This window comes from Passer domesticus, chromosome 8 (assembly GCF_036417665.1).
Source record: "Passer domesticus isolate bPasDom1 chromosome 8, bPasDom1.hap1, whole genome shotgun sequence".
NCBI lineage: Eukaryota > Metazoa > Chordata > Aves > Passeriformes > Passeridae > Passer > Passer domesticus.
In genome coordinates, this window is record NC_087481.1 from 4,579,918 (window position 1) to 4,602,414 (window position 22,497).

The 22,497-nt window shown below is 49.3% G+C and overlaps 2 protein-coding genes and 1 pseudogene across 3 annotated transcripts; 1 reads left to right on the forward strand and 2 right to left on the reverse strand.

Moving 5' to 3' along the window:
* Positions 1-22,497, reverse strand: part of LOC135306131 (zinc finger protein 208-like) — a 378,562-nt pseudogene that overhangs the window by 292,022 nt on the left and 64,043 nt on the right.
* On the forward strand, positions 1,765-2,832 carry LOC135305624 (olfactory receptor 14A16-like). The gene has a single exon (XM_064429361.1). The coding sequence runs from the start codon at positions 1,765-1,767 to the stop codon at positions 2,695-2,697; it is 933 nt and encodes a 310-aa protein (XP_064285431.1). The 3' UTR covers positions 2,698-2,832.
* Positions 13,292-20,667, reverse strand: LOC135305684 (probable inactive protein kinase DDB_G0270444). Of its 2 annotated transcripts, XM_064429437.1 has the most exons (3): positions 20,537-20,667; positions 13,696-13,903; positions 13,292-13,378 (listed from the first exon to the last, which is right to left on the reverse strand). In XM_064429437.1, the coding sequence occupies exons 1-2, from the start codon at positions 20,558-20,560 to the stop codon at positions 13,700-13,702; spliced, it is 228 nt and encodes a 75-aa protein (XP_064285507.1). In that variant the 5' UTR covers positions 20,561-20,667; the 3' UTR covers positions 13,292-13,378; positions 13,696-13,699. The 2 variants fall into 2 exon arrangements, with proteins under 2 accessions (XP_064285507.1, XP_064285506.1); XM_064429436.1 differs by lacking the exon at positions 13,292-13,378 and having other exon boundaries at positions 13,613-13,903.

Here is a 22,497-nt window from a genome sequence, read left to right on the forward strand (position 1 = left end):
GGCCAGGGGCTGGGGCTCAGGCCTTGGCCCTTTGCATTCCTGAAACACATCCAGGTTTATTCAGCACCAGAGACACCTTTGCCTTGTTTGTCCCCAGCTGTCACCACTGCCTCCAGTGTTCTGCTCTGGCTGCAACCTGGGGACACTTTCTCAGTCATGTCCCTCAGTGGGACCCATTAAAACTTCAAGAAACTTTGGAGTTTCAATTTAACTTTGAGTTCTGGAGAAGTCTTTGGAAGGCTCTCTCAGGGACTGAGTCTGATGTAAACAACACCCAAGTCCCAAGAGGGTCGTTAAAGTCCTTGTGCTGTGTCTGTGCTGCTGAGCTTTAAAGGAACAGCTCTTCCCAGGACCAGCTCCTCTCCCAGCCCAGCAGGGCTGAGGGCTCTGCCTGCAGGCACTGAGGGGACAGGAGCCAGGCAGAGACAGGCTGAGGAAGTCATTGAGATGAAACTTCACTTGGGGAAAGATCTTCACAGCCCTCCACATGGTGAGTCAGTGGATGCAGGGCAATGTCCCCTGTGCTCCTGGAGGGATCTCCTGAAGCCAGCACACCCCACAGCCTGGGGGATGTGCCAGGAGGACTCTCCCAATTTCTCTGTGGCAGGGGAGCAGGAGGAGGAGGAGGATGTGCTGTAGAGCAGGGCTGCCCTGGGCACCCTCAGAGGGACAGGGCAGGATGGCTCCTGCTGCCAGGGGGTGAAGCTGGGGCTGCAGCCAGGACTGCCAGGGCTGTCCTGCAGAGCAGGTCCTGCAGCCCTCAGGGCTCTTGGCCAGCCCAGGGGATGTGCCACCTGCCAGGGGCAGCTCTCAACCTGCCTGGCAGCTCCCCATGGACACTGCAGGGGAGAAGTTGGAGGTGGCAGGAGCAACCCCCATCAGGGCAGATTCCTCCTGCTGTGGAGATGGTGCTGCATGGCCAGGGCTGCTCTCAGCTTTCTCCTAAAGGGAAGGGGCTGTCAGCTTTGGCTCTGTCACTGAGACTCCTGCACTGTCAGCCTGGGCATGAGCAGATGTGCCTCAGATCTCCCTCAGAAATTGCCTCCTCAGCCTCCTCTCCCTACAGACAGCAGCAGCAGCACCTTGGCTTGCAGCATCTCTGTTTGTCTGCGCTGTCCTTAGGGCCCTGCTGCCAGGGAGATGCTCCTGGGCAGTGCCCTGTGCTGGGAGGGGTCTGCAGGGCAGAGCTGAGTTCCCAGGGCTGGGCTGGGCTCTGGCAGCACTGGCAGGGACAAGGCTCGGGTAGAGAGAAACAGCTCCAAATAGGCACAACTGCAGGCAGCAGACAGCCAGACCAACCTTTGGCATCCCTCCCTGTCCAGCTGCACAGGGAAAGAGAGAAGGGTTTGGAGAGATTGATTTTGAAACTGGAGTGTTCAAAACGGCCACATTATTTTTAAGTACACTTTTAAATTTGTCCATCCTGTACTAGAGGCAGGTGAAATGAACAAAGGACACCTGTGTGGGACCAGCAGGTTTGACTGCTCTGGGGCACAGGGAGCCCTGTGTTCCCTCTGGGCTCCCCAGTGTTCAGGCTGAGAGCAGTGCTAAGAACAAGACATCAGCCCCTTCTAGAAAACATGTAGTTACTTAGCAGCCAAACCTAAATTAACAAAAAAAAAAAAAAAGTAAATGAAATTTCCCCAAAGAAAGAGAAGCAATTTTGAGTGATTGTGTAAGAAATTAGCAGAGGATTGACTCAAGGTACTTTGTCCAGATTATCAATGTTGTCTTTGAATAGCTCACAATACCCAGAGTGAAGAAATGTCCAACAGCAGCTCCATCAGCCACTTCCTCCTGCTGGCATTGGCAGACACGCGGCAGCTGCAGCTCCTGCACTTCTGCCTCTTGCTGGGCATCTCCCTGGCTGCCCTCCTGGGCAACGGCCTCATCATCAGCGCCGTAGCCTGCGGCCAGCACCTGCACACGCCCATGTTCTTCTTCCTGCTCAACCTGGCCCTCAGCCACCTGGGCTCCATCTGCACCACTGTCCCCAAAGCCATGCACAATTCCCTCTGGGACACCAGGGACATCTCCTATGAAGGATGTGCTGCACAGCTCTTTCTGTTTCTCTTCTTCATTTCAGCAGAGTATTTTCTCCTGACCATCATGTGCTACGACCGCTATGTGTCCATCTGCAAACCCCTGCACTACGGGACCCTCCTGGGCAGCAGAGCTTGTGCCCACATGGCAGCAGCTGCCTGGGCCAGTGCCTTTCTAAATGCTCTGCTGCACACAGCCAACACATTTTCCCTGACCCTGTGCCATGGCAATGCCCTGGGCCAGTTCTTCTGTGAAATCCCACACATCCTCAAGCTCTCCTGCTCACACTTCTACTTCAGGGAAGTTGGGGTTTCTGTTTCCACTACCTTGTTAGCATTTGGCTGTTTTGTGTTCATTGTTTTCTCCTATGTGCAGATCTTCAGGGCTGTGCTGAGGATCCCATCTGAGCAGGGACAGCACAAAGCCTTTTCCACCTGCATCCCTCACCTGGCTGTGGTCTCCCTATTTGTCAGCACCTCATTTTTTGCCTACATGAAGCCCCCCTCCATTTCCTCCCCATCCCTGGATTTGACAGTGTCAGTTCTGTACTCGGTGGTGCCTCCAGCTCTGAACCCCCTCATCTACAGCCTGAGGAACCAGGAGCTAAAGGCTTCAGTGTGGAGACTGATGACTGGATGGTTACAGAGACATTAAAATGCTTGGCAGTTTCTGTAAGTCACTTGTAATAAAATCATCTTTAATGGGTCTTATTCAGTTTGGTGGTTTGTTTGTTCGTTTATTTCCATTGTTTTTGTTTTTAATATTGTACACAAAAAAAATGCCAATATTTGGTGCCATTTTTGATATTGTTTCTCTCCAGCTTTGCTGTCACCGACACACTCTGTCAATGAGGGGTTGTGCTCTTGATGGCTTCAAGTGTACTAATGGATCTCCCAGCAGAGTTTACACCACAGATCCCCTTTTATTGCCTTCTCTGGAGCTGCAGCAGCAATGTCTGTGTGCAGAGCTGGGGCAGAGCAGTGCTGGCCCAGCAGCTGTGCCCAGCAGCAGCAGCAGCACTTGGTGTTGCCAGTGCTGCTGCCATGGCCCTGCCCCGCTGCCCTGGTGGCCCTGGTGTTGCTGCAGGGCCTGAGTGCTCTCGGGGCCGGGCACAGTCCTGGGGGTGGCAGTGCCGGGGCTGCAGCAGGGACAGGCCATGGGCACTGCTGGGGCAGCGCTGACGCCTCAGGCCAGGCCCTGGGGGCTCCAGGCTCCTTGCCCAGGCTCTCTCAAGAAGACGGCCAGGCCAATGCTCAGCACAGAAAAGCCCCAGGGTGAGCAGCCCCAGGCTGGCCTTGGGCAGGCTGGGGGCAAACAGCATGGCTGGGGCTCTGCAAGGGCCCTGGGGGAGACGGGAAGGAGCAGCAGAGCAGGGGCTGATCCATCCCCAGTGCGCTGCACAGCCCAGGGCAGCGTCCCAGAGCGTCCTCATGGAGCTGCCAACAACATCCCCCCTCTGCAGCCCTGGCCTCTCCCCCAGCTCACACAGGTGCCGCATCCTTGCAGGCACAGCCACGGCAGCACTGGCTCAGGAGCCCCTGTTTGCATTGCACAGAGCAGGCAGGAGCACCCCCATGCTGCTGCTGTAGGGACATGAACCTGAGGGAGCACAAATGCCATCAGCCCCTGGGGCTAGCAAGGGCTGGGGGACACCAGGGAAACCACTCTGGTTTATTGCGACAAACATTTGAGATCACCAAGTCCAACCTGCACCCTAACACTACCTTGTCTACCCAGAGCATCGTCCAGTTAACTTAACCACCGCTCCCTCATGTGCTTTCAACCAAACTTCTCTTCCAGACCCTTCATCAGCCTTGTTGCCCTTCTCTGGACACGCTCCAGCCCCTCCATGTCCTTCCTAAATTGGGGACCCAGAACTCGAGGTGTGGCCTCACCAGTGCTGAGCACTGGAGAAGAATCACTGCCCTGTTCCTGCTGGCCACACCATTCCTGATCCAGGCCAGGAGCCACTGGCCTTCTTGGCCACCTGGCCACACTGCTGCCTCATGTCCAGCCTGCTGTCCATCAGTGCCCCCAGGTCCCTTTCTGCCTGGATGCTCTCCAGCCACTCTGTCCCCAGCCTGTAGCACTGCAGGGGTTGTTGTAGCCAAAGTGCAGGACCCGGCACTTGGACTTGTTAAACCTCACCTTGCTGGATTTGTTTTTAATAACTGCCCCGTCTGTCTCTGCAGGGGAGCAGTCTACACAAACGCCATGTTAGCAATTTCCTCAGACCAGATGTGATGGGGAATAAAAGCTGTTAGCACCAGGAGCTGGTGGGTGGCTGACTGAAGCTGTTTGCTTCCTGCCAGCCAGGAAAGAGTTTGGGAGGCTCCTGCAATGGGTTAGCTCCAGAAGTTTTTGGAGACCCTGGCTCTTCTACCACACCTTTCCCAGCCCCGTGGTGCTGGCTGGGGCCACCCAGAGGTGTCAGCAGCCTTGGTGAGCGAGGTGCAAGAGGCTGCCTGGCTCCCAGCAGGAGCTGTGCTGTCAGATGTGTTAATTAAGGGAGCTCTGGTAGATACTGGTGACAGTGGAGCCAGGACATGGTGCCAGTCCTGCTGCAATTCATACATATCTGTGAGAATTTTGAGTGCAGAGGGAATGCTGCTTTAAATACCCTCATTTCCTCTCCCACTCCCTTCTGGTCTGGCTTCAAGCAGCCTTGCTCCAGAGAGAAATTAAAATCTGCTTCCATTCCAGGATACTTTTATTCTCCAGCATTTTCTCCTGCTTTTCTCCAGAGGTGGAAGTGAGTGTGAACCTCCCTTTGGAAGAGGTAGGTTTCTGGAAGGGGACTTTCCCCTTCTCCAGTGCTGCTGATCACCTTGGTGGCATGTGAGGGGCTCAGGGCAGTGGCCTGGGGCCTCCCTTGTGTCAGTGCTGCCACAAGGAGTGGGCAAAAACTGTCCCATGGCTCTGAATCTACCAGAAATGCTGCTGCCTCATCCTCCTTAACTCTGGAAGCAGGAGAAACTAATCTGCTGCATCAATCTATGAGTGAATTGATCCTCTGGACTTGGAGCTTTTCTGCTTCTCTATCTCAGAGTTCTTCCATCAGCCCACATGAGTGTCAGCTTTTGTGTAATTTGCCTGTGGGACCTGTGAGGAAAAAGCCCTGGATGTGACAGGATGTGCTGCAGTACTCTGGGGCACAGCTAATTGTTTCCTTTTGGACTTGTCTTGACCACGGATTTGTTAACAGGGTTCTGTTTCCTGCTGGTTGCCTTGATCAGATGTGCCCAGAGCGTGTGCAAGGAGGTTCCCCAGCACAGCTGAAGACTAAGACATAAGGAGGAATCCTAGTTTGAAAGGATGAGAGCAAAACCAAAATAAAAGGATGTTTTAGCCCAAAGTTAGCGTGAGTCAGCAGGTAGGAATCAGCTCTTCCCTGGATCCCTGTCCTTCCTGTGCCTGCAGTGCTGTGATCCATCAGCAGTCCTGGAATGCAGGAGTATACATTATTTAGCTGCTATTAAGCTGGTTGTAACACATCTGCTAAGAGCCCTCAGTATTTGCCACATCCAAGTGAGATGAGTATTCACTTTGACATTTTTAATGCCATCTGAAGTTTCACTTGTGAAAAGTCACCTTTCTGTCGTTGGCTGAGCTGCTTGGAAAAGCTGAGTCTCTACAAACAGCAGCATGGCAGCAGGGTTATAATGCATCCTTGGAAAAACAGCCTGGAGCCCTCCATAGATCTCACTGGGGAGCAGGCTCTGTGCAATATATTCCAATATCTCTAAGCAACAGCTTAATGCGTTGCCTTGTCTGCTTAAATAGCAGAGCTCCTCTGGCCTAAAAGCCTCAGCACCAGAGGGTTATGGAGTGCAAATTGCTGCTGAATGAATTTGCTGCTTTCTTCACTCTCGTTTCCCCTCCCTTTTGTGTTATGACAGTGAAATGACTCATCTTCACCTCTTCTCACTTTAGAGAAATGATCTAATATTTTGTACAATGTTCATTGTAAAAAACCCCAAACCAACAAAACAGATGAAATCTGTTTTCTGGAACAACGTTTTCCTTTGCAATTACACAGAGTTGGCACCTTTCTCCACACTCTTTTGACCAACAGACATTGTGGAGTACCAAGTTTACAATACCATCAACTATTGTAAGGAAAAGAGGGAAAAGCAAAAGGCCTGGTTTGAGCTTAGTGAAACTTGTTTCTGGCTTTGGACTGCAATAATTTATTACAGCTCTGTTTTACAATTAATACCAGCCTGACCTACTTCAACAGGACATCATAATTCTTGTGGCCATGTATGTGCTCATGAAAATTCAGTGATAAGAGCATGAGCTGTGTTAGTTATGTCAGTGTGATGGAGAAAACTGTAAGGTGGATAACTAAGGTGAATTGAGTAGGAAATGGTGTGCTATAAAACTCATAATAAAAATAATTTAAAATACAAAAGATAAAAGGAAAAGGGAAGGGATTACTGCAAGATGAGGTTTATGGCTGGTGCTCTCAGCACCCCATGCTCATGGCCATAGCGGGGATGCTTGAGCAAGTGAAGGAGGGACTGGATTCAGTGTGGACCCCAGAAACAGCCCCAAGAGCAGTGACAGTCAGGAAATCCTGGCTCTTCTCTCTTTAAAATCTAATTTGAGCCCCAAAGCAAAGCCCCAAATTTAATTCCCTGGGGATTGAAGGTGTGAGGTCTTTGACTGGGGCTTTCACAGCACGCTGGGTAAATAAAGCTCGCATCAGAAATCATATTGGTGGAAACTATAGATAACCATACCAAAAAGAAGTTTTGCATGCTTGTGAAGGCGATGCAGAAAAAGCCAAGACATAAAGGTACACCTCTGTGTTTTCCACAGGGAATAATTTCTGAAGTGCAGAACTCACCAGGCCATGCAGGGCCTCCTGCCAAGGGGAATGATTTCAGACAAGAGCTGACTGCATGGGAGAAAGTGTTTTGTGTTGGAGGGCTGCATTATCACTGAAGTTTTTCACTTCTAATACTTGGTAATATCAGTGCCATTTTGTCAGTGAGGAGCACACTTAGTGCCTGAGACATCTCCATCTCCACCTGCTTCACAACTCCACTTGAAGGCAGATGAAAATTATTTCCTTGTAAATGACCTGTTTTCACCAAACTCTGCAAACTCTTAATGAGGCTCTTTGCCATGAATTTGATTTTCTATTTATTTTCTCTTTTTTTTTTTTTTTAATAAGAAGAATTGCTTTCTCCTTGCAAATGTTAAGTATTTTTTTCCCCACCTGGGATATCAGGAGGTGCACATGCTGTACAGAAACACTCCCCAACTGCATCAATAACCTTTTTGTACTGCTGAGTGAGTCCTAGAAAACTGCAGAACAGTTTTGTGTCTCTGCAGGTTACTTGGCAATCAATTCTCCATCTCTGATATATGCTAATTTACAGTAAAGATGTGATGAACTCCTTCCTCTGCAATCAGAAGTTGGCAGTGCCCATTCTTCTGCAGATTTATGGGTTCAGCAGAATACTATCATAGGAACAGAGGTGTTCTGCAGCATTCCTGCTTGATTTGCTCCTCATTTTTTGGGGCAGGCAGCAGCCTTCTACAGCCCTAAAAAGGACAGGGAATTTTCTGGACTGGAAAGAAAAGCATCCGTGAGAGAGGCAGAATGTGATGCTGTTACCCATGGCTGGTGTTGCCACCTCTGTAGTCAAATTTCCCTCCCTTGCTGCCTTGGGGCATCTGAGTAATGGGTGGTTTGTAGTGATGTTCTCCTTATTGAAATCAGTCAAGAGTTTGTGGACTGATTTCCAGCATGAAAACAAACCCTGTTTTGCTGGTTGTATGAGGGAAAAAATTATTTCAGGCAGAGAGAGGACAGAAAGAGGTGAGAGACCACTGAATTGTTTCCATCTGGCTGCAGGGAGGGAGAACAGTTGTGGTGTGGAGATGCGTTGTTAATGCAAAAGCAACAAAAAGCAACCCAAATAGTGAGTGAGCATCACTTGAGCTGCACCTTTGCCAGTTAGGGATGGATCCCTCCTGCTCCTTCCCATGCCTGAGGCGCCTGCGTGGGACTGGTTGTCCCTGTCATTTACCTTTCAATTGCACAACAAACAACAAGTTTCTTGGAAAACAGTTGGCTTTTCAGACTCTCCCGGGCATTCAAGTGAGTCCAGAAGATGTAGGGATGAGCTGATAAGTGGCTTTGGATGGTCTTGGCTGTTGGGTGTTGCTATGTTTCCTGAGGCTCCAAAGCAATGCCTGGCACGCTGCTTTTGTGAAAGGCAGAACAGCTCAAGAGAAAAATGTGCTTGAAATTACCTGTTCTGGGGAAATGCAATCACTGTGAATTTTCTGCTAGGAACTGCTTGTGAACAAAGATGGAGCCTGAATGAGGGATCTGCCCTTGTGGGGGTGCCTTACACTGACACAAAGCTCTCTGTGCCTCTCCAGAGGGTTGTCACCCTACAGAAAGTTGTCACTTGAGCAATCTCCTGGCAGGGCAGGGAGGGGCATTTGACTTCACAGCTGCGTGCCTGGGAAAAACAACGAGGCAAATTCTTCTTTTTCTTGGCCAGGAAAGCCAGGGTGTGTGCCTGCTGTGTTCCACGAGGAGGAAATCAATTGCTGAGGGATTTCTGCTGGGAGATTTGTGCTTTATGAAATTCATGCCAGGGGCAGAGGACTGGGGAGCTGCCAACGATAGCACTGTCTTCCTCCCCTCTGCTGCTTTAATTGTTTGTAATGATTTAATAATTAGCACTGTTCTTCCCTGCAGCAAACATAGGCATGTGGCATTTTATTACCTTTATTAGGGCCCCTGTTTGGAATTTCTTTGCTGTATTTCCTTCTTTGCAGAATTGGTCCAAAACTTGGAGGAGTTGGTGTGAGAACTGGACTTTGTGCTGTCAACATTCTGAGTGTTGAGCCAGTGCTAAATCTGTGCAACTATATGGGAATGAAATAAATGACATGATTTAAACAAGGAAATGCTCCTGGCTTTGGCATTTCATCTGCACAAATGCACACTAGGAGAGGAAGAGCAAATCAGGTACAAGCTCCCCGTACTTACAGAAGAATGAATGGAAGTAATTTCCTGTTTAGGCTGGAAATTAGGAGAACATTTGTACCCATCATAAGGATGTTGAACTGGAGCAGCTGCCTAGTGACAACAGACAAGTGGAGAAGTGAAACCCCAAATTAAAGGCTTTGAGTGTCAAGGTTTTTGGATGTTGGGGTCTTCAGAAGCAGATCTTGTGAGTCCCATGGGCAATGCAGAGGGCTTCCCAGGGGAGCATCTCTGTCCCGTGCCAGGGACCTGCTGCCCTGGTCCCACAGAGTGATTTGGGGGGTACCTGATGGCCCAGCAGAGCTTGGGGAAATGCCTCAATGTTTGCTGGATTTGAATGGCATTTGGGTCAAACTGAGTTTCTCCTCTGAGGGATGGAGTCTTGAGCTCTCACAGGTTTTGCTTGAACACTTCTTTAATCTGTCCCCCACCCCAAAACCCCCAGCAGATCCCTGCTCCTCCCTCTCTGTGTCTCCCACAGCTGTGATCCTCAGAGCTTTTCCCTTACACAAAAAAACCTGGAAATTGCCTGGGTTTTATTCCCTCTTGGTGACAAAATTGTCTCCTATTGTGCAGCTCAGGGGGAAAGGAACCTCTTCCTCCCTTCAGTTTGCTGCAACAAAGTGTTTTGTTCCTCTTTGTGAAGAACTAGGAAGAAACACTTCTTTTTAAGCTGAGGGAGCCCAATTCAATTCCCTCATCATTTTGAACAAAATGGCCAAGTTATTTATGTTGAAAGTCACTCCAAAATTTTGAAGAGACCTTTTTAGAAAATATTTCTCTTGGTGACTGATTACGAGTGGGTATGGGAAGAAACTCTTTGCCTTCAACCACTCAAAGCAGTAATTTCTTCCCAAAGAGTAGATGTAATTTCATTTGCTGGGTGAAAAAAAATAAGTAGTAGTGGACCAAAGGAGCTTCAAGCTGATCTCCATTTGCTGTCAATGACTGAATTAAATGCACAGGGTTCCTATCAGCTGTGCCAGACAAAACATTGCTTTTGGGTTATTGGAGGTTTTGTTGGAAGTCTTTGTAGCATGAACAGTTTGTGCACTTATCTCTGCTGGCTTCAGCCATTCCTGCTGTCCATCATATCTTGCTATTATAAGGCAGCTCTTTTCATTATGTTGTCTTTTAATTCATATATCTGAGCCTTTTTCTACTTCTAGTCCCAGTTTTCAGGAGGACAAACATTTTCTTATCTGTGAGTGTATTCAGTGGTGGCCACACAAGTGAAGGCAAGGAACTGGCAGGTGATAATTTATGGAACTCTATAATGGGCAAAACTCAGCATTCAATTTCCATCTCCCTAGAAATCTCTATTTCTTTTCTTGTCTCTTGTGCTCTTTGTAGCTGGTCTGAGTTTAGTGCTTGGAAATGCAATTCTATGGATCCCAATTCTTTTGAGAGAGAATAATCTTGTACACAAAGCCAAATAAATTGAACTTTTCAATATTAGAGCAGTTTGACATCCAGGCTTGGGCACCTGGCAGTGGTCAGTGCCTGGCCAGCCTCAGAACACAGAGTTTATATGATTTAGGTGCAATTTAATTCATTGGAGACAAAGTAAAATTGCCTCTTATTTGCTCAGCACTAAAAATCCGTCTGAAGCTGATTGCCAAGACATGCTGCTGAGTGATGGGATTAACCCCTGCAATGGCACCATGAAATGAGAGACTGGGAGAGGAATATTAAACAATGACATTTCCAACCATGGGCAGACCCTGGAGTTCTGCTCTTGGCTTGGTGCTGTCAAAGGGGCTGCTTTTGATGGTTTTAGAGACATAACCTGGGCAGTGAAATGCACCTCAGGCACCAACTGCATCTCTGGTGTCTGCAAGTGCCTTTATCTCCCTTCATGCTCCTCAGAACCAAAATCCTGCAAGGACCAAGTGAATCTGAGACTTTGGAAAGGCCCAATAGTGACAGATTTTGGTGAGATTTGAGTCAGGAGATGGAAGCAGCAGCAGAAGGTGCTGTAATCTTCATCCTTGCACTCTCCTGCATGCTGATACAGTGTGAAGGAAGCAGGGATTCCATAAAGCACCTTCTGTAGCTCCTGAGGGAAAACCAGTGGCAAGTTCTTTAATTTCTTAGAGTTTCAGGCATGTGTTGTGTGGCTGTGCTGCCCCCCAGGGCCAGGCTCTGCCTCTCTCTGCTCCAGCTGGTGCTTCCAAACTGCCCTCTGTGATTTTTATTTGCAAACCACCTCTCTGACCAGCTTCCACTTTGCTTTAAAAATTCAGCACCACGTTTGTGGCTGAACAGGTCCCAGAGCTGGGGAGGAGGATTTGAGATGCAATTTGCATGACAGAATTGTTACAGCGGGGAAAATGTCACATCCCTCCTGTGCCTGGCACTGCTAATCTTGTTCTGAACATTGAAAACCTCTTCAGCTGCTCTCATTATACCTCAGTTTGATTACTGCTTTGATTTCACACCTCTTTCATGCAGGCTTTTCCTCTCTCCTTAGCTGGAATTGTCAGGCCTGAGGAGAGAAATTTTGTTGAGCCTTGGGACAGTTCCCATATATCCCAGCTCCTAAAGCTGCTTTGAATTATCTTGGGAACCTGAGCATGAGATAAACTGTCAGGACTTTAGTGAGAGGAAAAGTAAGGCACAGAGGCCAAAGTGTAAATGCAGAGTCTGGGTTACCAGAGTTGTGGGGATCTGAGCCCTGCAAACTCATGTTGTTCTCTATGAATGGCTGATTCCTTCTGTATCTCCTCCTGAAATTTCTGAGGACCAGGGCTGGTGCTGGAACTGCAGCCACACAAACTCCCCACGGAGCTTTGTGGGACCCAGTGGGAATCATTGATTTGCTGCTTTTGATGAAAAGTTGTGACATGAACCTCAGTGTCAGGGAGGTGACAGGTTAATGCTGCTGCTGTCAGACAGTGCCCACACACTGTGTCTGGAGACAGCTCTGGAGAAGATGAAGAAAAACCAGGATTAAATCCCATGTGCTACTGAGCTCTATCAGAAACTGCTTAGAGTGAAGTCTGTGAAGTGACTGGGGAGAGCTGGGTGAAAGGGACAGCTCTGAGAAATGTGTGGTACATCAGGGATGTCCTAATACTGATCTTTGCACAGAGATGAAAACTTGTCAGTTTGCACGGCCTGAATGTCTGGTTCTGGAAATTCTGCATTGCACAAGATGGGCTGAGCTCATCTGGCTCTGAAATATCATCTCTGCACCTTAGCCAGGAACAGCATCAGAGTTCTGAACAGATTCATCAAAATCAGTCATAACCCAGAGGCAAACCTTGGCAATACACATCGGTGGCAGGTGAGGAGACCAAAAGCTTCCATTCTTGTTCTTGCAGAATGAATTCAGCAATAAAATAATCCTCTCTCTTGGCATTAAAATACTTTAGTTTCAGCTCTGCCCCAGACTGTCAGTGTCAAGTATTTCTCAGGGTGCTTGGGGTAGGTTCTCCCCCTGGAGCTCTCTGCAGGTTGATGCTAATTCCAGATGTTCCCTCAGGTTCAGATGTTTTGCTGCCTGAGCAGAGTGTGCAGAACAGGGATTACAAGCACTGGCATTTGCTGTGCTAGAAAGTGCAAGGGACATATTTGTGCCAATGAAGGTCACACCTTGAACTAGGAGGATCAATTCTTGTTGTGCTCAGAGGAGTCTGGGGAGAGAGGGGGTTTCCAAAGGAAATCTTGGTCCATGTAGGGCTGAGGCTCCCTCCAGGCTGGCTCCAGCCCCTCAGGGTGCCCAGGAGCAGGGCTTGCCCACAGCCCAGTGCACCCTCCTTAGCCCTGGGGCTGCCCAGGGAAGAGCCATGGCTGAGGCTCTGCAGGAGCACACAGGCTCAGCCCTGCTCCAACATGGGATCCATGGGCCAGGGCACGCTGGGCTTTGCCCCTACAGCTCCCAAGTGTGTCCAGAGAAACTGCAAGGAGAGGCTCACCTCTGACAGTGGGACCCCTCTGTGCACAGGGACCCCCACTCCTGGGGTGGCTGTGCCAGGGACCTCCAGCCCTGGGAACCTGGAGCAAGTGGAAACAACCACTTTGCAAAATGCTGTCTGTGCCTGAAGCAAATGCAAGGAGAACTGGGGTGTGAAAAATAAAATTTGTTTATTACAGAAGAACAGCAGGAAATATACTGAACATATTTACATTGTAAGAACATTTGTAACAACAACAATCGATAGAACATATATACATAAAAACCTATCTAACAAAAATATGTGAAACGTATTTACAGAAGACAAAAAGCCCTAAAATCTACATTCTAAAGAACAACAACAAACTGTAGAACATATATACAAAGGTTGGTGTCTCTGTCTGTGCTGTCCATCGCACCTGGAAGAAAAGCAAATGCCACGGTCACTCCAGTCAGGCACAGAGGGCTCTTGCATGTGCCCCCAGGATGGCAGACACTGGCCCAGCAGCAGGACTCTGCTACCAGAACTGAGCCTGGCTGGGTCTGGGACGGAGCTTGTGTGGAGCAAAGCAGGCACATGACAGGCTGTGGATGGCCACCAGAATCCAATTCCCTGGGTAAAATGTCCCTGAGCAGGGAGCACCCAGCCCAGCCCCAGCCTGGCAGCAGGAGACCCACTCTGCCAGTCCAGCTGCTGGCATTGCTCTTCATGCCAAGATCATGGCCTCTTCCTCACCTTCTTAATGAATATCCATGTCCACAATGGACTCTTCCATATCCACATCCATCTCTTCTTCCTCATCCACATACACGTCCATCTCTTCTTCCTCCTCCACATCCACATCCATCTCTTCCTCTCCAGCGTCTTCTCCGTCTATTTCCATCTCCTCCTCCGTATCAATCTTTGTATCTACCTCCATCTCCTCCTCTCTGTCTGGGACAGCCTGCAGAGGTAGCAAAACCTCAGAGTGGGCTCCCTGTCCCACTCCATCCCCACAGAGCTCCAGCCCACCCGGGCAGGTGTGGGGTGTCCACCTCCATGGAATGGCACCAGACCTTCCTCAGAACAAAGAGGAGCATCCTGCAGGGCTGGATGACAAAATCCAGGCACTAAGGACCTTTCAGGACTGAATGGGTTTTCAGGGGGCAGGTGAAAAGCAGAGTGGGCAGGAGCAGGGTGAAGAGCATGTGAACACAATGAACAACGGTTGTGTTGTGCCCTTTGCTGGGCGCTGGACGTTCCAGCTGGAGCGTGGGCTGTGACATCACAGTTCCCAGGCTCCATCTGAAGTGGACAGTGAAGACCATGGAATGATGGAGTCCCTGAAAGGTTGGGCTTGGAAGGGAGCCTGAAGAACAACATCTTGTTCCAAGCTGAGCAGTCTTCCCCCAGAGCAGGCTGCTCAGAGCCCTGTTGCCAAGGATGGGGCATGCACAGCCTCTGTGCACAGCCTGGCCAGTGCCCCACCACCCCCAGTGGAAAAGAGCAGCTTCCTTAGATGCAGCTTCAATCAACCTGCTGCAGTTGAAAGCCATCCCCCCTTGTCCTGTCAGCACAGGCACTGCTGAACACTCTGTCCCCTTCTTTCCTGCGGGACCCTTCCAGTCCTGCAGAGCCACAGTGAGGCCTCCCAGTGTCTCCTCTCTCCAGGCTGAGCATCCCCAGCCCCACTTGCCCAGCAGTCAGTCACATCAGGGCGAGTCAAGGCTGAAGGGTAGAAAATAGCATCAGGAACTGAGAGATGCAAGCTTTAGACCCAGGTTTGCCTCTAAATGTACAAAACTAATAACAGTGGAGGGGAAGATGGTGGGACACTGGTTCTGTTCTAACTGGTGATTTATTTTTCTTCTTTTCTGTCATGCTGACCCAGGTTTTTCTGTTGGAAAGGAAGCTTGGCACAATGTCCATTGTCTTCTCCATTTGTGAAACACCAAGCGGAGTCTGGGCAGGCTGATACGCAGAGCAAAACCTGAAAATATACTAGTGATCCTGAGCCTGGTGGATGCAGCTAAACCCAGCCAAAAGGAATTTCTGGAAAGCTGATCCTGGTTTACATTATCTTGAGTTTGGCTTTGCCAACTTCACCAGACATTTATGAAAAAGCAAACAAAAAACTCAAACCAAATCAGACAAAAACCCAATCAATCAATCAAACAAACAAACAAACAAACAAACAAACAAACCCATGAAGCAAACCAATCAAACAAATAGATAAAAGACGCCAAATAAAACCAAAGGAAATGAAGAGTTAGTACTAGTTGTGAGGATAGCACAGCAGGCAAATGGCTGCTTCCCACAGGATCACCATCAAAAGCCACATAGAACAGCTGCTCCAAAATATACCCAAGAGGAGAAAAAGAAAAAGTGATGCATGGCAACTTTGGGGGCAGCTCCACATTCAGGTGAAGGATGAGCACGCAGTGGTACAGATCCAGCATTGCCCACCGTCCAGGCTGCTCTTTGCTCCTGATGAAAGACCCTTGCAGGACTGTGGCCCCTCTCAGTGCGGTGTCAGTCACTCCCAGAGCTCTCAGCTGAGCCACTGGCATTTGCAGAGTGACATCCAGGCACAAACCTGCTGCCTGCTGAGCATCTGTGGAAGATCCTGAGCATCTTCATGCCTAGGACCACAAAACAGCTCAGGATTTCTCTGAACTGCTTTTCAGGAGAGGTTTCCAGATCCCTGTGAGATCTGTTCATCCCTCAACATGTATGACTTGATGTACAATGATGCATTTGTGTTCCTTTCCTTCCTCCTGTGTGCCAGTGAGAAACCATCCATGGGAATGGAGGACATTGTGTGCAGGGCAATGTATTCCTGGCTTGCCATTTTGCTTCACTGTCACTCAGCTGAACATGGTCCTTATCTAAGAAGGACTTAGAACTTGCAACAAGTGATAAATTAACCTGCTCCACTCTCCTTAGCATGGGTGTGATGAGTGTTAAGGAAAGCAGCGAGCGCTTGCCAGGATGGGAGCCTGTTCTTTGCCAGGGAGGAGGGAGAAAATCTTGCTTGGAGTAAATTAAGCAACTCTTCTTCCCCAGGAAGAGAAGCAATTAAATATGTGAGTGCTGCATGGGATGATTTGCACAAGGATTGTCTACAATGCAGGAATGTTCCCAATAAACCATGCTTCTCCTGACCTTCATTTTTCTGGATTTCCACCACATGATAGAAGAGACAATCAATGAAAAAAAAGCAAAACAACTTGTGGGGAGACGTTTTTTCCTTTCTTCAGGCTTCCTCTTTCTTTTGTTCCCTCCAGAGCTCTCACTACATTTCTGCTGTGGTTTGGAGCATGTGCTTCCCTGGGCTTCTTTTGGCTCTGGGTGTCATGGACACTCTTAATTGTGGATTTTTTCCCCTTCATCTACTTCTGACCTCCAGCCCTGGGAACCTGCAGCAAGTGGAAACTACACCTTGGCAATATGCTGCCTGTGCCTGAAGCAAATGCAAGGAGAACTGGGGTGTGAAAAATAAAATTTGTTTATTAGAGAAGAACAGAAGCAAAAATACAGAATATATTTACATTGCAAGAATATTTGTAACAACAACAATCGATAGAACATATATACAGAAAAACCTATCTAACAAAAAATATATGAAACGTATTTACAGAAGACAAACACCATAAAACCTATATCCTAAAGACAACATCAAAGTGTAAAACGTATGTAGAAAAAGGTGGCATCTCCCTCCATGATGTCCATCGCCCCTGGAAGAAAAGCAAATGCCACGGTCACTCCAGTCAGGCACAGAGGGCTCTTGCATGTGCCCCCAGGATGGCAGACACTGGCCCAGCAGCAGGACTCTGCTAGCAGAACTGAGCCTGGCTGGGTCTGGGACGGAGCTTGTGTGGAGCAAGCAGGCACAGGACAGGCTGCGGATGGCCACCAGAATCCAGTGCCCTGGGTACAATGTCCCTGAGCAGGGAGCACCCAGCCCAGCCCCAGCCTGGCAGCAGGAGACCCACTCTGCCTGTCCTGCTGCTGGCATTGCTCTTCATGCCAAGATCATGGCCTCTTCCTCACCTTTTTAATCAATGTCCATGTCCTCAATGGACTCTTCCATATCCACATCCATCTCTTCTTCCACCGTCACCTCCACCTCCACCTCCATCTCCTTCTCCCCAGTGTCTTCTCCCTCCGTCTCCATGTCCTCCTCTCTATCAATCTCTATATCCACCTTCATCTCCTCTTCTCCATCTGGGACAGCCTGCAGAGGCAGCAAAACCTCAGAGTGGGCTCCCTGTCCCACTCCATGCCCACAGAGCTCCAGCCCACCCGGGCAGGTGGGGAGTGTCCACCTCCATGGAATGGCACCATACCTTCCTCAGGACAAATGGGAGCATCCTGCAGGGCTGGATGACAAAATCCAGGCACTAAGAATCTTTCAGGACTGAGGAAAGGTGACAAGCAGAGTGGGCAGGAGCAGGGTGAAGAGCGTGCAAACACAGCGGCCAAGGCTTGTGTTGTGCCCTTTGCTGGGCGCTGGACGTTCCAGCTGGAGCGTGGGCTGTGACATCACAGTTCCCAGGCTCCATCTGAAGTGGACAGTGGAGACCATGGAATGATGGAGTCCCTGAACGGTTGGGCTTGCAAGGGAGCCTGAAGAACAACATCTTGTTCCCAGCTGAGCAGTCTTCCCCCAGAGCGTGCTGCTCAGGGCCCTGTTGCCAAGGATGGGGCATGCACAGCCTCTGTGCACAGCCTGGCCAGTGCCCCACCACCCCCAGTGGAAAAGAGCAGCTTCCTTAGATGCAGCTTCAATCAACCTGCTGCAGTTGAAAGCCATCCCCCCTTGTCCTGTCAGCACAGGCCCTGCTGAACACTCTGTCCCCTTCTTTCCTGCGGGACCCTTCCAGTCCTGCAGAGCCACAGTGAGGCCTCCCAGTGTCTCCTCTCTCCAGGCTGAGCATCCCCAGCCCCACTTGCCCAGCAGTCAGTCACATCAGGGCGAGTCAAGGCTGAAGGGTAGAAAATAGCATCAGGAACTGAGAGATGCAAGCTTTAGACCCACGTTTGCCTCTAAATGTACAAAATTAATAACAGCGGAGAGGAATATGGTGGGACACTAGTTCTGTTCTAACTGGTGATTTCTTTTTCTTCTTTTCTGTCATGCTGTCCCAGGTTTTTCTGTTTGAAAGGAAGCTTGGCACAATGTCCATTGTCTTCTCCATTTGTGAAACACCAAGCGGAGTCTGGGCAGGCTGATATGCAGAGCAAAGCCTGGAAATATACTAGTGATCCTGAGCCTGGGGGATGCAGCTAAACCCAGCCAAAAGCAATTTCTGGAAAGCTGATCCTGGTTTACATTATCTTGAGTTTGGCTTTGCCAACTTCACCAGTCATTTATGAAAAAGCGAACAAAAAACTCAAACCAAATCAGACAAAAACCCAGTCAATTCAACAAACAAACCCATGCAGCAAACCAATCAAACAAATAGATAAAAAACGCCAAATAAAACTAAAGGAAATGAAGAGTTAGTATTAGTTGTGAGGATAGCACAGCAGGCAAATGGCTGCTTGCCACAGGATCACCATCAAAAGCCACATAGAACAGCTGCTCCAAAATATACCCAAGAGGAGAAAAAGAAAAAGTGATGCATGGCAACTTTGGGGGCAGCTCCACATTCAGGTGAAGGATGAGCACGCAGTGGTACAGATCCAGCATTGCCCACCCTCCAGGCTGCTGTTTGCTCCTGATGAAAGCCCCTTGCAGGACTGTGGCCCCTCTCAGTGCAGTGTCAGTCACTGCCAGAGCTCTCAGCTGAGCCACTGGCATTTGCAGAGTGACATCCAGCCGCAATCCTGCTGCCTGCTGAGCATCTGTGGAAGATCCTGAGCATCTTCATGCCTAGGACCACAAAACAGCTCAGGATTTCTCTGAACTGGCTTTCAGGGGAGGTTTCCATATCCCTGTGAGATCTGCTCATCCTTCAACATGTATGACTTGATGTACAATGATGCATTTGGGTTCCTTCCTTCCTCCTGTGTGCCAGTGAGAAACCATCCATGGGAATGGAGGATGTTGTGTGCAGGGCAATGTATTCCTGGCTTGCCATTTTGCTTCACTGTCACTCAGCTGAACATGGTCCTTATCTAAGAAGGACTTAGAACTTGCAACAAGTGATAAATTAACCTGCTCCACTCTCCTTAGCATGGGTGTGATGAGTGTTAAGGAAAGCAGCGAGCGCTTGCCAGGATGGGAGCTGGTTCTTTGCCAGGGAGGAGGGAGAAAATCTTGCTTGGAGTAAATAAAGCAACTCTGCTTCCCCAGGAAGAGAAGCAATTAAACATGTGAGTGCTGCATGGGATGATTTGCACAAGGATTGTCTACAATGCAGGAATGTTCCCAATAAACCATGCTTCTCCTGACCTTCATTTTTCTGGGTTTCCACCACATGATAGAAAAGACAATCAATGAAAAAAAAGCAAAACAACTTGTGGGGAGACGTTTCTTTCTTTCTTCAGGCTTCCGCTTTCTTTTGTTCCCTCCAGAGCTCTCAGTTCATTTCTGTTGTTTGGAGCACGTGCTTCCCTCTTTCCTGATCCCCTGCACTTCTTTTGGCTCTGGGTGTCCTGGACACTCTTAATTGTGGATTTTTTCCCCTTCATCTACTTCTGACCTCCAGCCCTGGGAACCTGGAGCAAGTGGAAACTACACCTTGGCAATATGCTGCCTGTGCCTGAAGCAAATGCAAGGAGAACTGGGGTGTGAAAAATAAAATTTGTTTATTACAGAAGAACGGCAGCAAAAATACAGAATATATTTACATTGCAAGAATATTTGTAACAACAACAATCGATAGAACATATATACAGAAAAACCTATCTAACAAAAAATATATGAAACGTATTTACAGAAGATAAACACCATAAAACCTATATCCTAAAGACAACATCAAAGTGTAAAACATATGTACAAAAAGGTGGCATCTCCCTCCATGATGTCCTTTGCACCTGGAAGAAAAGCAAATGCCACGGTCACTCCAGTCAGGCACAGAGGGCTCTTGCATGTGCCCCCAGGCTGGCAGACACTGGCCCAGCAGCAGGACTCTGCTACCAGAACTGAGCCTGGCTGGGTCTGGGACGGAGCTTGTGTGGAGCAAAGCAGGCACAGGACAGGCTGTGGATGGCCACCAGAATCCAGTGCCCTGGGTACAATGTCCCTGAGCAGGGAGCACCCAGCCCAGCCCCAGCCTGGCAGCAGGAGACCCACTCTGCCTGTCCTGCTGCTGGCATTGCTCTTCATGCCCAGATCAGGGCCTCTTCCTCACCTTTTTAATCAATGTCCATGTCCTCAATGGACTCTTCCATATCCACATCCATCTCTTCATCCACAACCACCTCCACCTCCACCTCCATCTCCTCCTCCCCAGTGTCTTCTCCCTCTGTCTCCATGTCCTCCTCTCTATCAATCTCTATATCCACCTCCATCTCCTCCTCTCTGTCTGGGACAGCCTGCAGAGGTAGCAAAACCTCAGAGTGGGCTCCCTGTCCCACTCCATCCCCACAGAGCTCCAGCCCACCCGGGCAGGTGGGGAGTGTCCACCTCCATGGAATGGCACCATACCTTCCTCAGGACAAATGGGAGCATCCTGCAGGGCTGGATGACAAAATCCAGGCACTAAGGATCTTTCAGGACTGAGGAAAGGTGACAAGCAGAGTGGGCAGGAGCAGGGTGAAGAGCATGCAAACACAGCGGCCAAGGGTTGGGTTGTGCCCTTTGCTGGGCGCTGGACATTCCAGCTGGAGCGTGGGCTGTGACATCACAGTTCCCAGGCTCCATCTGAAGTGGACAGTGGAGACCATGGAATGATGGAGTCCCTGAACAGTTGGGCTTGCAAGGGAGCCTGAAGAACAACATCTTGTTCCCAGCTGAGCAGTCTTCCCCCAGAGTGTGCTGCTCAGGGCCCTGTTGCCAAGGATGGGGCATGCACAGCCTCTGTGCACAGCCTGGGCCAGTGCCCCAGCACCCCCAGTGGAAAAGAGCAGCTTCCCTAGATGCAGCTTCAATCAACCTGCTGCAGTTGAAAGCCATCCCCCCTTGTCCTGTTAGCACAGGCCCTGCTGAACACTCTGTCCCCTTCTTTCCTGCGGGACCCTTCCAGTCCTGCACAGCCACAGGGAGGCCGCCCAGTGTCTCCTCTGTCCAGGCTGAGCATTCCCAGCCCCACTTGCCCAGCAGTCAGTCACATCAGGGCGAGTCAAGGCTGCAGGGTAGCAAATAGCATCAGGAACTGAGAGATGCTAGCTTTACACCCACGTTTGCCTCTAAATGTACAAAATTAATAACAGTGGAGGGGAAGATGGTGGGACACTGGTTCTGTTCTAACTGGTGATTTCTTTTTCTTCTTTTCTATCATGCTGACCCAGGTTTTTCTGTTTGAAAGGAAGCTTGGCACAATGTCCATTGTCTTCACCATTTGTGAAAGACCAAGCGGAGTCTGGGCAGGCTGATATGCAGAGCAAAGCCTGAAAATATACTAGTGATCCTGAGCCTGGGGGAATGCAGCTAAACCCAGCCAAAAGGAATTTCTGGAAAGCTGATCCTGGTTTACATTATCTTGAGTTTGGCTTTGCCAACTTCACCAGTCATTTATGAAAAACAAAAAAAAAGCTCAAACCAAATCAGACAAAAACCCAGTCAATTAAACAAACAAACCCATGCAGCAAACCAATCAAACAAATAGATAAAAGAACCCCAAATAAAACCAAAGGAAATGAAGAGTTAGTACTAGTTGTGAGGATAGCACAGCAGGCAAATGGCTGCTTCCCACAGGATCACCATCAAAAGCCACATAGAACAGCTGCTCCAAAATATACCCAAGAGGAGAAAAAGAAAAAGTGATGCATGGCAACTTTGGGGGCAGCTCCACATTCAGGTGAAGGATGAGCACGCAGTGGTACAGATCCAGCATTGCCCACCCTCCAGGCTGCTGTTTGCTCCTGATGAAAGACCCTTGCAGGACTGTGGCCCCTCTCAGTGCGGTGTCAGTCACTGCCAGAGCTCTCAGCTGAGCCACTGGCATTTGCAGAGTGACATCCAGGCACAAACCTGCTGCCTGCTGAGCATCTGTGGAAGACCCTGAGCATCTTCATGCCTAGGACCACAAAACAGCTCAGGATTTCTCTGAACTGCTTTTCAGGAGAGGTTTCCATATCCCTGTGAGATCTGTTCATCCCTCAACATGTATGACTTGATATACAGTGATGCATTTGGGTTCCTTCCTTCCTCCTGTGTGCCAGTGAGAAACCATCCATGGGAATGGAGGATGTTGTGTGCAGGGCAATGTATTCCTGGCTTGCCATTTTGCTTCACTGCCACTCAGATGAACATGGTCCTTATCTAAGAAGGACTTCGGAGAAATGGGTAGGAATTTTGGCTCTGAGAGGAGCAGAAAGCATATTTTCTAGACCGCATTGCCAGCAGATGCCCTTTCCCTGGCAGAACAGTGATTGCCACTCATCTTCCTGGGAAGAATGTCAAGACCCATTCAGAGATCCCAGGTTCAGCTGGCCTTTGGCTTTGTC